General features: G+C 35.3%; 2 protein-coding genes across 2 annotated transcripts; both read right to left on the bottom strand.

Annotated features, from left to right (window-relative positions):
- Positions 1-651: 651 nt before the first annotated feature.
- Positions 652-6,738, bottom strand: IFT54 (intraflagellar transport 54). The gene is made up of 6 exons (XM_034978317.2): positions 4,790-6,738; positions 4,561-4,678; positions 2,829-3,859; positions 2,588-2,752; positions 1,653-1,864; positions 652-883 (listed from the first exon to the last, which is right to left on the bottom strand). The coding sequence occupies exons 1-6, from the start codon at positions 4,922-4,924 to the stop codon at positions 730-732; spliced, it is 1,815 nt and encodes a 604-aa protein (XP_034834208.1). The 5' UTR covers positions 4,925-6,738; the 3' UTR covers positions 652-729.
- A 2,932-nt stretch (positions 6,739-9,670) lies between these two features.
- On the bottom strand, positions 9,671-13,026 carry Polr1C (RNA polymerase I and III subunit C). Its single transcript, XM_034977816.2, has 7 exons — positions 13,008-13,026; positions 12,843-12,932; positions 12,161-12,461; positions 11,931-12,068; positions 11,165-11,347; positions 10,617-10,844; positions 9,671-9,791 (listed from the first exon to the last, which is right to left on the bottom strand). The coding sequence occupies exons 2-7, from the start codon at positions 12,894-12,896 to the stop codon at positions 9,682-9,684; spliced, it is 1,014 nt and encodes a 337-aa protein (XP_034833707.1). The 5' UTR covers positions 12,897-12,932; positions 13,008-13,026; the 3' UTR covers positions 9,671-9,681.
- Positions 13,027-13,578: the final 552 nt, after the last annotated feature.

Genomic DNA, 13,578 nt, shown 5'->3' with positions numbered 1-13,578 from the left:
CACAACCCCTAAGCAAGGAGGAAATGGTGCAAAGAAAGAAATGTTGGTGCACACCATAGGCACCTTCACTATAGTTGTGCCTCCAACGTTGCACATCACTTCTGCTGCCTAGCTGTTGCTGTCATACTTCTAAAAAGTGTATGGAACCCTTCATGTGCAAGCTGTATTGTAGCAAAAAAAAAACACTTTGCTTTGTAGTAGGTTCTAAGAAGAATATTATTTTGAATATTTAGTTTGTGATTGTAAAGAACAAGGCTTAGTTCACACAGACTATTTCCTAACGCACACCAAAAAAGCTTCAAATGACATAAGACTTATAATATTACTAGCTTACACTCGCGACTTCGTCCCTGTGGACTACATAGATTTTAACCCCCCCATTTTACTCCTTTAGGGGTTGAATTTTCAAAAATCCCTTAGCAGATGCCTACGTCATAATAGCTATCTGCATGCAAAATTTCAGCCCAATCCGTCCTGTAGTTTCAGCTGTGCATTGATAGATCAGTCAGTCAGTCAACTTTTCCTTTTATATATTTAGAAGATGTTGAACGTTGAAGATCCAATACTGCAATAAACACTGAATTGTGAAATGTATGGGTTTACCATTGGGTTGGGTTACATTAGAAAAAAACGAGAATCCAGTTTTACATTTTATTGATTGAAATGTGCAACTACAACAATGCTAAGTATTAATATTATGTGCTCCTAATAAACTGTTACTACTTAGTATTAAACACTCCCACTTGATAACAATTTATCGATTCGTGAAGCATTTTTGTGTATTATAATTTTGAGATCATTTATTTTATAGTGTTTCTCTGCAATATCCACGTCTAACTGTTTGATCCGTGCGTAAAGTGGTAACAAATATTCCTCATTTGCACTGAAAAGAAATTACTCGTTTTAGCGTCATTATTATTTTATGATTTTATTATAGGTAATAAAAATAGCGAGCAAATGTGCAGGCGGGTCACCTGATGTTAAGTGATTACCGCCGCCCATGAACATTTGCAGCACCAGAGGACCGCGCCGATGCGTTGCCGGCCTTTCAGGAATTTGTTGGTCCGCCCCTTGAATAACCCCATGTTGTAAGTTGTAACCTAGTAGGTGTTAGTTCTACAGTTTGCATGTGCGTGGAAAAAAGGATCTGGCACAATGGACGGTCGAAGTGCACCAGACACTCGGGTGGTGAGGGTGAAATTGCTAACGGTGGCGTGCGGTGCAGTTGTAGAAAAAGGAGGGTAGAATGAGGCCAAACAGCTCCTCAGAGCACTTCCCATTATAAAGGCAAATATAAAACATACTGGGGTGCCCAAAGGTGCAATGCGATGTGTCGACACCGTGCGTGTACCGTACCTACTTTGATTTTGTGCAACATGCAACCTGTGATCCGACCGGACCTCCCGCCGATAATTTGTGAATGAAATGAAAGATGCGTGTTACTCGTTCCGGGTATTGTCTAAAAACAATACACTAGCTAAACACCGTGTATCCGATGTCGTGTTATTTTTATCCACATCGCTTGGACTTGGATCCAGATGGATGGGGGTGATCGTATTTGATTTGAATCAACACGCATCACGTTGAGCGGCGTTTTTTAAACCTAGTTGATATTTAAAACAAGCATTATTTTTACAAATAATATCACCAACACTTTTTGTTTTAGCAATTCTTTGGAGGCATATTCATAAGCTGTTATCCATTGATGCAATTCCTGGCGCATAACTTCTACATCTTCCTGAATGTGATCTAACAATTTTCCCAGAGGATTAGCTACTCGCGACAACGCCTGTACATTAAATCTTATTTGTTCTATCTCTTTATTCAACACATCTCTTGCTTTTTGAGCTCCGAAGTGCCACTCCTACAAAAAATGTCATAGTGAAATATTTAGGTCTAGCTGATGCCTGCGACTTCGTTCGCGTGGATTTAAGAGCCCGTGGGAACTCTTTGATTTTCCGGGATAAAAGTAGCCTGTGTCACTCCAGTCTTTAACTATTTCCGTTACTTTCAATCCGTTGCCCCCCTCACGCCTCCCTGCCCACCTTCTCCACAGGCTTGCTGGTGATTTTAATTTTTTTTATTCAGATACAAGTTAGCTCTCGATTGCAATCTCACCTGGTGGTAAGTGATGATTTGATGAATGATGATGCAATCTAAGATGGAAGCAGGCTAACCTGGAAGGAGTATGGCAGTTTATATTAAACCCATACCCCTTTGGTTTCTACACCGCATCGTTCATCGGCATGAGCTGACATGTACACAAATATATAAATAAAGAAAAAGTATACATTTTAACTGTCATCCCCTCTCCTAAGGAAACCATGCTGAATTTCGGGATAAAAAGTATCCTATGTCCTTCCTCATAGTATGAACTCAAATCATACCATGTTTTATTGGAATTCATTCAGTAGTTTCAGCGTGATGCGCGGCCATGATACAGACAGGCAAAAAAGAAAAAATACAGTTTTGGGTTCAGTACCTACCGATTGTAGAATCGATAGGTACTGAGATATTTTTTTCAATATACAGAATTGGATCTGTTACAGTTTTATTATAAGTATAGATGTAAATGTTAGGTACTTACAACTTCGGTTTTCCCTGCAGCTTGGGTAAATTCTTTTTGTGCATCTAAAATTTGTTGCACTAAATGGCCGTGTTGTTCAGATGATGCCTGTAGATCAGCATTTTCATCTTGTGTAGTTTTTAAAGTATCTGTATCATCTATTATTACAATACTAGGTTCATCTTCCTGTAACTCAAAGTACACACTTTAGAACAGATTTTTAATGTCTGCATTAAAACAAATAATTATCACTAACTCATACCTCTTCATTAACTGTTTTTTCTGCTATTATATTTACTTTACCACTGACAAGATTTTCAGCATTTGATATAATGCTATCATGCTTTTCTCGAAATCTTGGTGCACCTGGTCTTGATGAAGATGGCCTGACACTTGTTGGCCTTTTCACATATTTTGTAGTATCTGTGACTTTTGTTTCATATGAATTTTCAATATTTTGGACATTGAAATTGTTTTTTTCAGCTATTTTCTCAACATTTTCAGTTTCAGTTTTTTGTGGGTATGCGAGTCCCTCAGGTTGGTTGCCTAAGATAGTTTTGTCTTCTTTACTTTCATATATTTTATTTTCCTGGTGTTCTAAATCTAACACGTCACCATTATTAGTGTTTAAATTATCCTCAATTATATTATTTTCAGTTTTAGACGACTGTTCAGTATTATCATTAATTCTTGGAGTTTCTTGCAGCGGAGAATGTTCTTTGTTAATAGAATTATTGGAATCAGCATTAACTTCTGGAGTTACATCTGTATCATCAGGGATGTCAAACGCTGCCGATTTAAAATTTTGATCTAGTGTTAATTCCAAATTTTCATTAATTTGTGAAATTTCGTCATCTGGACTAGTTAGTTTACTTGTGTCATTTATTTGTTTTACTTTTTCCGAAACCTTTTTAGGCGCTACTATTGTCTTAGGCGTTAGCGACGATTTCTTTGGATGCGACTCTTTTTTAACATTTTTAATCTCTCGTTGTTTGACTTTGGTAGCATTATTATTATCGCTTTTTACGATCTTTATTGATTTATCACTACTTCTGGAGTTCAATTTTCTTGGGTCCGTGCTTTTTTTTACAGGACTTGTTGCATCTCTAGCTTTTTTGTTATTTGATGCATTAAATTTCACAGATTCTTTATATAGTTTTACGGCTTCATCTGAAGATAAGTTATTATCTAAAGCAAGAGCAAGGCATTGCAACATTTCATTTGTTTTTTCTGGCTCCTGACCTGCTATTATTTTTGATGGTTTTATAGACAAAGTTTGTCCTGTTGTAGTACCTGTAATATTGTTAAGACTAATAAATTATTGATGCCCGCGATTACATCCGCGTGGTCTGGTTTGAAACTCTAATTTTCCGGCATAAAAAATAGCCTACCTCCGTGTCCGGAATGCTACCTATCTATATCGGTACCAAATGTCATAATCAACAGATTGCTCGTGGAAAGGTAATTTGATAGACAGACACAATTTCCCATTTTGGATCTATTAAGTATCAAGAAAATTCCTGTAGGTATCTATATACCTAGTGCGCAGGCTAAAATTGGTAGTGGAGAGACTGAATTCTGACGTTTGTATGAGTTTCTCGAAGTATGACTGAAAAAACCGGTCAAGTACGAGTTGGATTCGCACACGAAGGGTTCCGTAACATCGTACAAGATATAGCTAACACTTTTATGTACTTAATTAACTTAATGACGGACTGACAACATTTTAATTTTTTGTGATGGGACCACAAATTTACAATTTCGGATTTTCACCTTTAAGTATTTGTGCCATAAGACCTACCTACCTGCCAATTTTCATGATTCTAGGTCAACGAGATGTATATACATCTCGTGTCAGACACGACGGACAGACCAACAAAATATAAGGGCCCCTTTTTTCCTTTTGAGGTACGGAACCCTAAAACCTATACAATTTCTTAAGAATCCATAAGAATATATTAAATAGGTAGGTAGGTACTTAAGTAGGTACTCACTTAGGACTGTTATTATTTTGTTTAGAAATAATATTTTACTTTCTCTATCTTTCACATTGTCAGAAATCAACTCTTCCTCTTCAAATAAACCACTAAAAAACCCAGTCGATTTCAATACCTAGAACAAATAGGTAAGTAGGTACTACACCTAGTAGGTACACTTTAACAATCGATATTAACTGCAATTATTATTTAAATTAAATCTTATTTTTAATCAATATGCACATACCGATGTTATAATATCATGAAGAAATCTAAATGGTGGTTTCTTCAGCAACTTATCAGTAAGAGGAGGACGTTTTACGTATTTGCCGAGTGATACTTGTGTGTTTTTTACAACATCTGAATTCATCTCCTTTTCCATTGTACATATTTAATTCTTAATACTACAAGTTGTGTTTGTGGAATTAGCAATAAATAAAAGATTTTTTCTTGAAAGAAGCTTATCAGCCTTATGTTGTTTTCTGACAATACAATGATAAGTTTGTTTACATTCATGAAACTTCATTTGTTACCATAGCGACAGAAAATGAATTCACGCTGTCCCCTGGCTGCCCTATCCTTATCACTCCCCTATACTATGCCCCTCTATACAGTATACATGTGTGGTGTTGCTAAGTAAAAGATCTGAAAACCACTTTTTTATTTTAATATTAAAGCCATTCCATATACCTATAACCAAGATATATCCTGATAATAGATACAGCATAAATGTGTCTACATCTTATAGTAGCAGGCAGGTATTGAGCAGGCAACCATGATAAGTTTGAAATCCATTGCCTATCAATGGTTATTTTATTCTTTCTTGCTGTGGAAACAGGGATGGCTTTTCTAATTTCTCATTCAGTTAGTATTAGATAAAACATACTCGATTTTCAACATTTAGGCATGGCTCTCTTAACGATACGATGCGCTCTTGCTACCATAGATATTCCTGCGCTCCGATGAGCGCCGAAACCGGACTAATCTCTGCCGGCTCAATACCCGGCACGGAATAGTCACATAAAATATCGCTACCCGCTATCTCTTTAGGATCATGAGCTGTCATGACGTCACACGGATTGGTAAGCAACAGTGTTTTCAGCGACAATTTCAATCCATGTGACGTCACAGTCGCAGTTAACATGGCGGCTACGGTATCATGCGTTTTGGATATTTGTCGAACAGATAAAAAAGCGAAATCTTTAAAATGAATTAAAAAAATCATTATATAATTTTATAAACTGAAATTAACATATTTCGATTGCTTATTGCTATCTTGTTTATACATTTTAGATTTTTTCTCACTAATTGGTGTAAAATACCGTATTCTAAGCTCTATGGTTAAGGACTCTACTGCTTACTGGTCTACTATATGTATATCTGGTATAGTTCCTTAATCTAAGAGCCCGGATAGGTAACAGTTACGAGAGTTATTAATTTGTTTATAAGATTTGTACTAGTGTGGGATTTTAAATCGATATTGATAAAAACAACGCCATCTATCAATACTTATAATCAAAACTGTAACAGGTCAAATTCTGTACATTGAAGATATTTTCAAAATTTTTTTTCGAGGGCACTCTATAATCGATACTGAACCCAAAACTGTAATTTTTTCATTTTTGTCTGTCTGTCTGTCTGTATCACGGCCGCGCATCACGCTGAAACTACTGAATGGATTCCAATGAAACTTGGTACGATTTGAGGTCATACTATGAGGAAGAATATAGGATACTTTTTATCCCGAAATTCAACATGGTTCCCGTAGGAGAGGGGATGAAAGTTAAAATGTATACTGAGTTGTAATTCATTAACGCGTAGTCCGATTTCATTCATTCTTTTTTGTTAGAAAGGGGATATTTTAAAAATTGTTCCGTAAATATTTCAAGGTCATTGGTTTTTAACCGACTGTCAAAAAGGAGGTGGTTCTTTTTTTCTACATCGATTTTTTCGAGGTTTCTGGACCGATTTGCAAATTTTTTTTTAAATCAACAAAAAAGTTTTCGTGGTGGTCACATAAAAAATTCTGGATTCAACTCCTTAATCCTGATGCTGCAGGGTCACTGCCCGCCTGAGTTATCAAGATTCAGGAAGTGTTCATAGTGAATTCATATTGTAGGTACCAAGCAACGACTTTATTCTCAGACTTCAAGTCTCAACTCCTCAACCCTGATGATGTAGGGTACAGCACTCCTAAACTATAATGTTTCAGGAACTGCGGATGATGCAAAATTATTTTAGAATAGAATAGAATAGAATGTTTTTTTATTCATGTAAACTTTTTAAAAGTGCTTATGAAGTCAGGTAGTTTTAATTTACCACTGGTTCGGAATGCCGTTCCTACCGAGAAGAACCAGCAAGAAACTCGGCGGTTGCTCTTTTTAATTTTTCAATTTACAATGTTATTATACTGTACTATACAAGCCATTGCAGCCCCGTGCATTGCTGGAGCGAGTCAAATCCAAGCTTTTTTATCGTTTACATAGTCTGCGACTGTATAATATGCTTTTTTTAGGAGCATACTTTTAACACATTTTTTAAACTTGTGTAAAGGCAAGTCTAAAATTGCTTGTGGAATTTTATTATAAAATATTACACTCATTCCCACAAATGACTTTCGCACCTTCCAGAGGCGGAGCGCAGGAGTAGCTAGCTTTTTTTTGTTTCTAGTTTGCCTATCATGGAGATCACTGATTTTTTTGTAACTGTGAATGTTTTGTCGTACAAAAATTATATTATTGTAAATATATTGGGAAGCTACTGTAAGAATACCTATTTCCTTAAATATCTCTCGTAGGGAATCGCGCGGTTTTAAATTATAAATTGCACGTATTGCCCTTTTTTGTAATACGAATAATTTTCCCAATATCTGCCGCTTTACCCCACAGCAAGACTCCGTAAGACATAATACTGTGGAAATAGGCAAAATACACAATTTTTGCAGTTTCCACGTCAGTTACCTGTCGAATCTTTCTAACAGCATAAGCAGCAGAGCTGAGTTTACCAGCAAGTGTTGATATATGGGCGTTCCATTGAAACTTTGCATCTAACGTGATTCCCAGGAACACGGTGGTCTCCTCCACTTTTAACATATCATTATTTATCATTAAGTTAATGTCCTTGGTCGCCTTTGTATTGGGCAGAGAAAATATAACACACTTGGTTTTCTTTGCATTTAAAAGTAAATTGTTGACAGTAAACCAATGAGTGACCCGCGATATGGCATTATTTACATCGTCAAAATTGTTTTTATTTCTATCGACTTTAAAAATTAGGGACGTATCATCTGCAAATAGCACAATATCGCAAGTATCATGAACGAAATATGGTAAATCGTTTATATATACCAAGAACATGAAGGGACCTAGTATAGAGCCTTGAGGAACGCCCATTAGTAAGGGTGATCCGGATGACTTCACATCATTTACACATACGGTTTGTATACGGTCACTCAGATAAGACGCAATGAGGCTAAGCGCAGTGTTTTTAATTCCATAGTGGCTCAATTTAGTTAGAAGAGTCTCGTGCTCAACGCAATCGAACGCTTTAGACAAATCACAGAAAATTCCAATGGCATTCTGTGAGTTCTCCCACGCATCGAATATATGCTTTAAAAGCATTGCGCCCGCATCAATTGTTGATCGACCCTTAGTAAAACCGTACTGCTCAGAGTGAAGTAATTTATTCAGATTGAAGTGTCGGAGCAGTTGGTTGAGCATAATTTTTTCAAATATCTTGCTAAAAGTCGGCAAAATTGATATTGGCCTGTAATTGTTTGGGTAATTTTTACTGCCCGATTTAAAAAGAGGAATTAGTTTACTACATTTCATAAGATCTGGAAAGCATCCTAAATCTACAGACTCATTAAAAATTAGAGCAAGATACGGAGCAATAATATCAATAATATTGCTGATTATTTTTACTGATATCCCCCATAAGTCTCCTGTTTTTTTGGATTGTAAAGATTTGAATACTTTAATAATATCATGTGGGGTAACGTATTCAAACTTAAATAATACACTGCACTCAGAAACATTGCTCCTGAGAAGATTATAGGCTTCTGTTGGCGACGAGTTAAGGGAACTTGTAGTGGTGACTGGGATGTTTTGGAAAAAGTCCTCAAATATCTTTGCAATTTCTAAATCGGAATCAATAATATGGTTGTTAATTTTAAGTCCCAATTTCTTGTGTTCCATTTTATGTTTCCCAGTTTCATCCGTAATGATGTCCCAAGTTGTTTTTATTTTATTGTTAGAATTAATAATTTTCTGCTTTATGTGAATAGACTTTGCTTGTACGCAAACAATTTTAAATAATTTTGAATAATTTCTTACATATTGAACAAATGCTGGAGTATAATTATATTGCTTTTCTGCGTACAAGTCAAACAGCTTGTTCCTACTTTTGTAAATGCCAACAGTAGCCCAATCGCTAAATTTAAGATTTTTAAACAACCTTTTTTCTACGACTTTGAAAACAGAATTAAATTGGGAATTGATAAGGTCAAAAAACGCGTTATAGTGTTCATCCGGACCATCCTGTGTAAGGTCAAGTGTAGGTAAAGTAAATAAAATATTTTGTTTGAATTGCCTTACTTTTTAGTGGTGACTGGTCTATACTTTATTACTTTTATTGTATTTTGTTGACAGCTGGGAACAGATATCATTTGTCCACAGTGGTCAGATCTAAGATTGGTGATAATGGATTTTTTGACAATTTTACAATTACCAAAAATGTTGTCAATACAAGTAGCTGAATGTGCTGTTACACGTGTAGGCTCGACAAAAGTGTTTCCTAAATCAAAGCTTTTAAATAAGTTAAGTAATCTGTAATTTAGGTACCAAGCATAGGCTACATCATTGAACTTCGGATCCTAACTCCTCAATCCTGATGCTGCAAAGTACTGAAGTCCTAAATCGTGGGGATTTTAGAATTTCTGATAGTGAATTGATATTTAAAAAAAAGAAAATTTGAATCGACTGTTAGGCGGAATGAAGTTCGCCGGGTCAGCTAGTTGTGAATAAAATATCGACCGCATAGCCCATTCGCTTCTAGGGAAGAAAATTAAAGGAGAAAACATCACCTGGACTTTTACATTTTAGCATTGGTTTTTAATAAAAAGAGTGTATTTGTTTCATATTAAAAATGGTTTAATTCGTCCAATAATGATTTACATTTATCTCTTAGAATTTTAACTGCTTCTACAAATATGACATTTGGCAGCATTGCTCCCACAGACTCCACATTAACTGAAAATAAATTAAGTCATGAATTTCCTTAATAAAATAGCTGCATACCATCATCATTATTTCAACTCATCGCTGACCCACTACTGATGAGCACCCAGTAGGGCGATTGTCTAAAACCTGCATCAATCATTATTACAATCTCAATTGTTATGATTGGCTGAATTTGTGCGATTCTTGTTGCAACAATGAGCAACAATACATTGTGGCCAATAGTGAGCGAGCATTAACCAATCAGAGATGATTGCGATCGTGACATTGTAGCTGTCAAACAACCGCGGTAGGGCCACTGGTCTCCTTTCAGAGTGTGAAGGCTTCAAACATCTTTGAAAACATTATGAACTCTCAGGCATGCAGTTTTTCTCACGATGTTTTCTTTCACCGTTAAAGTAAGTGATATTTAAGGTAAAGTAATGATTATTATAAAAATCAGTTAAGTTTGAGTCAGACTCGCACACGAAGAGAAATAACACTTTTTTTTATAAATACAAATTACCTATTTATTTTTGTAATTTTTATCGTGGCTATTTTAAATTTTTTATTTTTTATTGTTATTGTGGCACTAGAAAATTATACACATTCTGTGAAAACATTTACTCTCTAGCTATTACTATGCACGAAATACAGCCCTCTGATAGACAAATGGACGGACAGCAGAGTCTTAGTAATAGGGTCCCATTGGCACTGTTCGGTTACAGAACCCTAAAAACCACTTGAGTATAACCTATCATCATCTATATTTATAATGGAAATCTTTTTCTTCTTCGTCGAATCTGAGATCACTCATAATAGTTTAAACACTAAAATTTCTAAATAATTAAAACTCACATATGAAATGATCCCGAATCCTGCTAAGGACAACTGCATCTTTAATGCAGTCATACCTGTACACATTTCTGCTGCAACTATCATATCTGGCATCTCTTACAAATGCTCGACCATCAGAGTCAATACCAATCACACATGGGGAAAAACAGCTCTGCAACAGTGTTGCTTCACTTCCACTAACTTCCCTTGTTAATGTTATTTCTGGTAATAAACGATAAGAGGCTGTTGCTGAAATTAAATACAAACATTAATCTTTAATACAGGTGTGTTTCTATTATACAATTAACATCTGTCGTCCTATTTCCAAAAAGTGGTTAACTGTAAAAGGTAGTTTTTGAGTTATCACCCAAATTGTGGGGATTTTCAAAAACTGATAGTTTTAATAATTAATGCTACAAGGTTTTTACGTAGCAATCTTTTTTAGAAACATCCGTTTTTGAAAATTTCCATGTTTGTTGCCAGTAACTATATAAAAATTACTTGCTCATTCCATTCTACCAATTTTTAGACATAGGATTAGTAGACTTGTTAGTTGATTTGATACCAACCTACTGGAGAAAATTTTGCATGATCCTTTCCAATGCCCTTCACAGCAACTAGGTGCAGATCTAATTCATGACCGGGTCTCATTTTCGAAATGAGTATGTCACTGTGAACTGGACCCACATCAGTTTCTTTGTGAACAGAGGCTTGATTGCCAATCGGATGCCATTTAATTGATGAAGAATATACTGAAATTATAAAGTTTTTATGTTACAAGTAGTTATAAGATGCGATTATAAAAAAGATGTTACTAGATTATGCCCACAACTTTGTGTAGCTGTGAACTAGATAGACCCATATCAGTTTCTTTGTGAATAGGTAAGAACTCTGTCTATCCGCTTAACTGACTTGAAAATCAAACAGTCATCATGGGATTTCAAAACCTTAATCCGCATAAAGTTGTGGTCATCCTCTAGTACCTATCTACTTTTAATAAGTTACAAGCTTGACAGATATCGTATAATATTACAGATAATAATGTTTTTTTATGGAATAGCAACAACAATAATTATTTCACCCAAGTCACGTGACAAACCATCAATTACAGGACTTTTTGTTAATTGCTGATTATTATTATTATTGTTGATTGCTTGCTGATAAATGTAATCTACAATTAAAAAAACTCCTGTACTCTGAGTACTGTGAGACACCTTCATGCAAGTGTCAAAAACTAGTACAAAGTTTCAACTCAACTGAAATGGTATGTGAAGGAATTCGTCAAGATGAATCTTTGGAACTGTTATAAGACATAATTTTTTATTGATTACTTACCACTATGATTTTCATACAAATCTTCCGCTCTAAATGAGTCCTTGGGCTGTGATTTGTTTGTAGTACATTTAATTTTTAACGTGTACTCAAGTGTACTAAATTCTTCTGCATAATCTGTATCAAATAATTCTGTTGCATCTGGAACCAACATCAACATAATAAATTATTATTATACTCAATTTATTCAACAGCATATTTTGTTCATGCAACTTAAATATCCCATAGCATACCATCTGCACGGTATTCAAATAATCTAGGATCTGCTTTAAGTGGTATCAACCCCAGTCGGTGAGCCAATACTTCATCCTGGATGATGGATGTATTATTTTTGATCATAACTTTCTCAATCGCCATACTGGGAACTTCGCTCAACATCAATCTACGGAATGCATTTGCAAAGGCAGGCTGAATCCCAATTAAATCGAATTCCATTTCAGAATTGTCCATACGGACTATAACTATACGAAACTTTTTTGAAAATTTTTTAAAATTCCATTTTTCATCTGCCATTCCATAATCGTCAGCAGCATTCTGAAATTTATGTTTTAATCAAACTTGGCTAAAACACTCAACAATAATCTTAAGTTGGAATAGTAGGTAGGTAGGTATCTAGTCTTAGTAGTCATATGGGCCTGGACTACATTATCTCAAGAAAACCCTCACCATTGTGGTAAATGGTAGAGGGTCTAGTATAAATGCGAGTGTTTAAATGTTGGTTTGTCCTTCAATCACGTCGCAACGGATTGACGTAATTTTTTGTACGGGTACCTATAGTTTCAGACTTGGAGTGACATAGGCTACTTTTTATTCCGGAAAATCAAAGAGTTCCCACGGGATTTTTAAAAACCTAAATCCACGCGTACGAAACGGGCATCAGCTAGTACTAGTATAAGTATAAAAATATTTAAGTACCTTTACTCGAAATTCTTCAAGTAGTACTCTAGGTTTCTCTTCTAATTTAGGCATTCTTGACTATATGGAGTAATACTTGGTGTATGTACACTACAATATAAAGAGAATTTAAGTGATAAAATTTAAAATTATTCAATATAATAATTTAAAATTAACAAACCTAACCTCAAAATTACACAAAAATCACCTTTTTAAAAAAAACTGGTTTTACGGCCCTGTAGGGCGATTGTCTAAAACCTGCATCAATCATTATTACAATCTCAATTGTTCTGATTGGCTGAATTTGTGCGATTCTTGTTGCAACAATGCATTGTAGCCAATAGTGAGCGAGCATTAACCAATCAGAGATGATTGCGATCGTGACATTGTAGCTGTCAAACAACCGCGGTAGGGCCACTGGGTTCTAGCCTTTTTGAGCCTTAAAAATCACCATTTGAAAACACAGATCAAAGGTTATATAAATAATCACTACGTTTACACAGATCACTAAGAGATCACTACCTATATAGTTACTGTATAGTCTAGAGCATAGGGGTGCAACTCTAGAACATTAAAAAATCGCAAATTGAAAATCGCTTGTGGTGCCATCTAAGCGCGAGCACGGCTAAACAAATAGAGAACAGTTTACAAAAGACGTCAATAGATGGCGAGCACATTGGTGTAATTTTAATGACATTAATAAATTATAACCAAGTTTTCATGTTTTCGTGTGCTGTAGTAAATATTTATATTTCTG

This window comes from Maniola hyperantus, chromosome 18 (assembly GCF_902806685.2).
Source record: "Maniola hyperantus chromosome 18, iAphHyp1.2, whole genome shotgun sequence".
NCBI lineage: Eukaryota > Metazoa > Arthropoda > Insecta > Lepidoptera > Nymphalidae > Maniola > Maniola hyperantus.
Note: the sequence above shows the minus strand (reverse complement) of the source record. Positions and strands in the feature narration are given on the sequence as shown.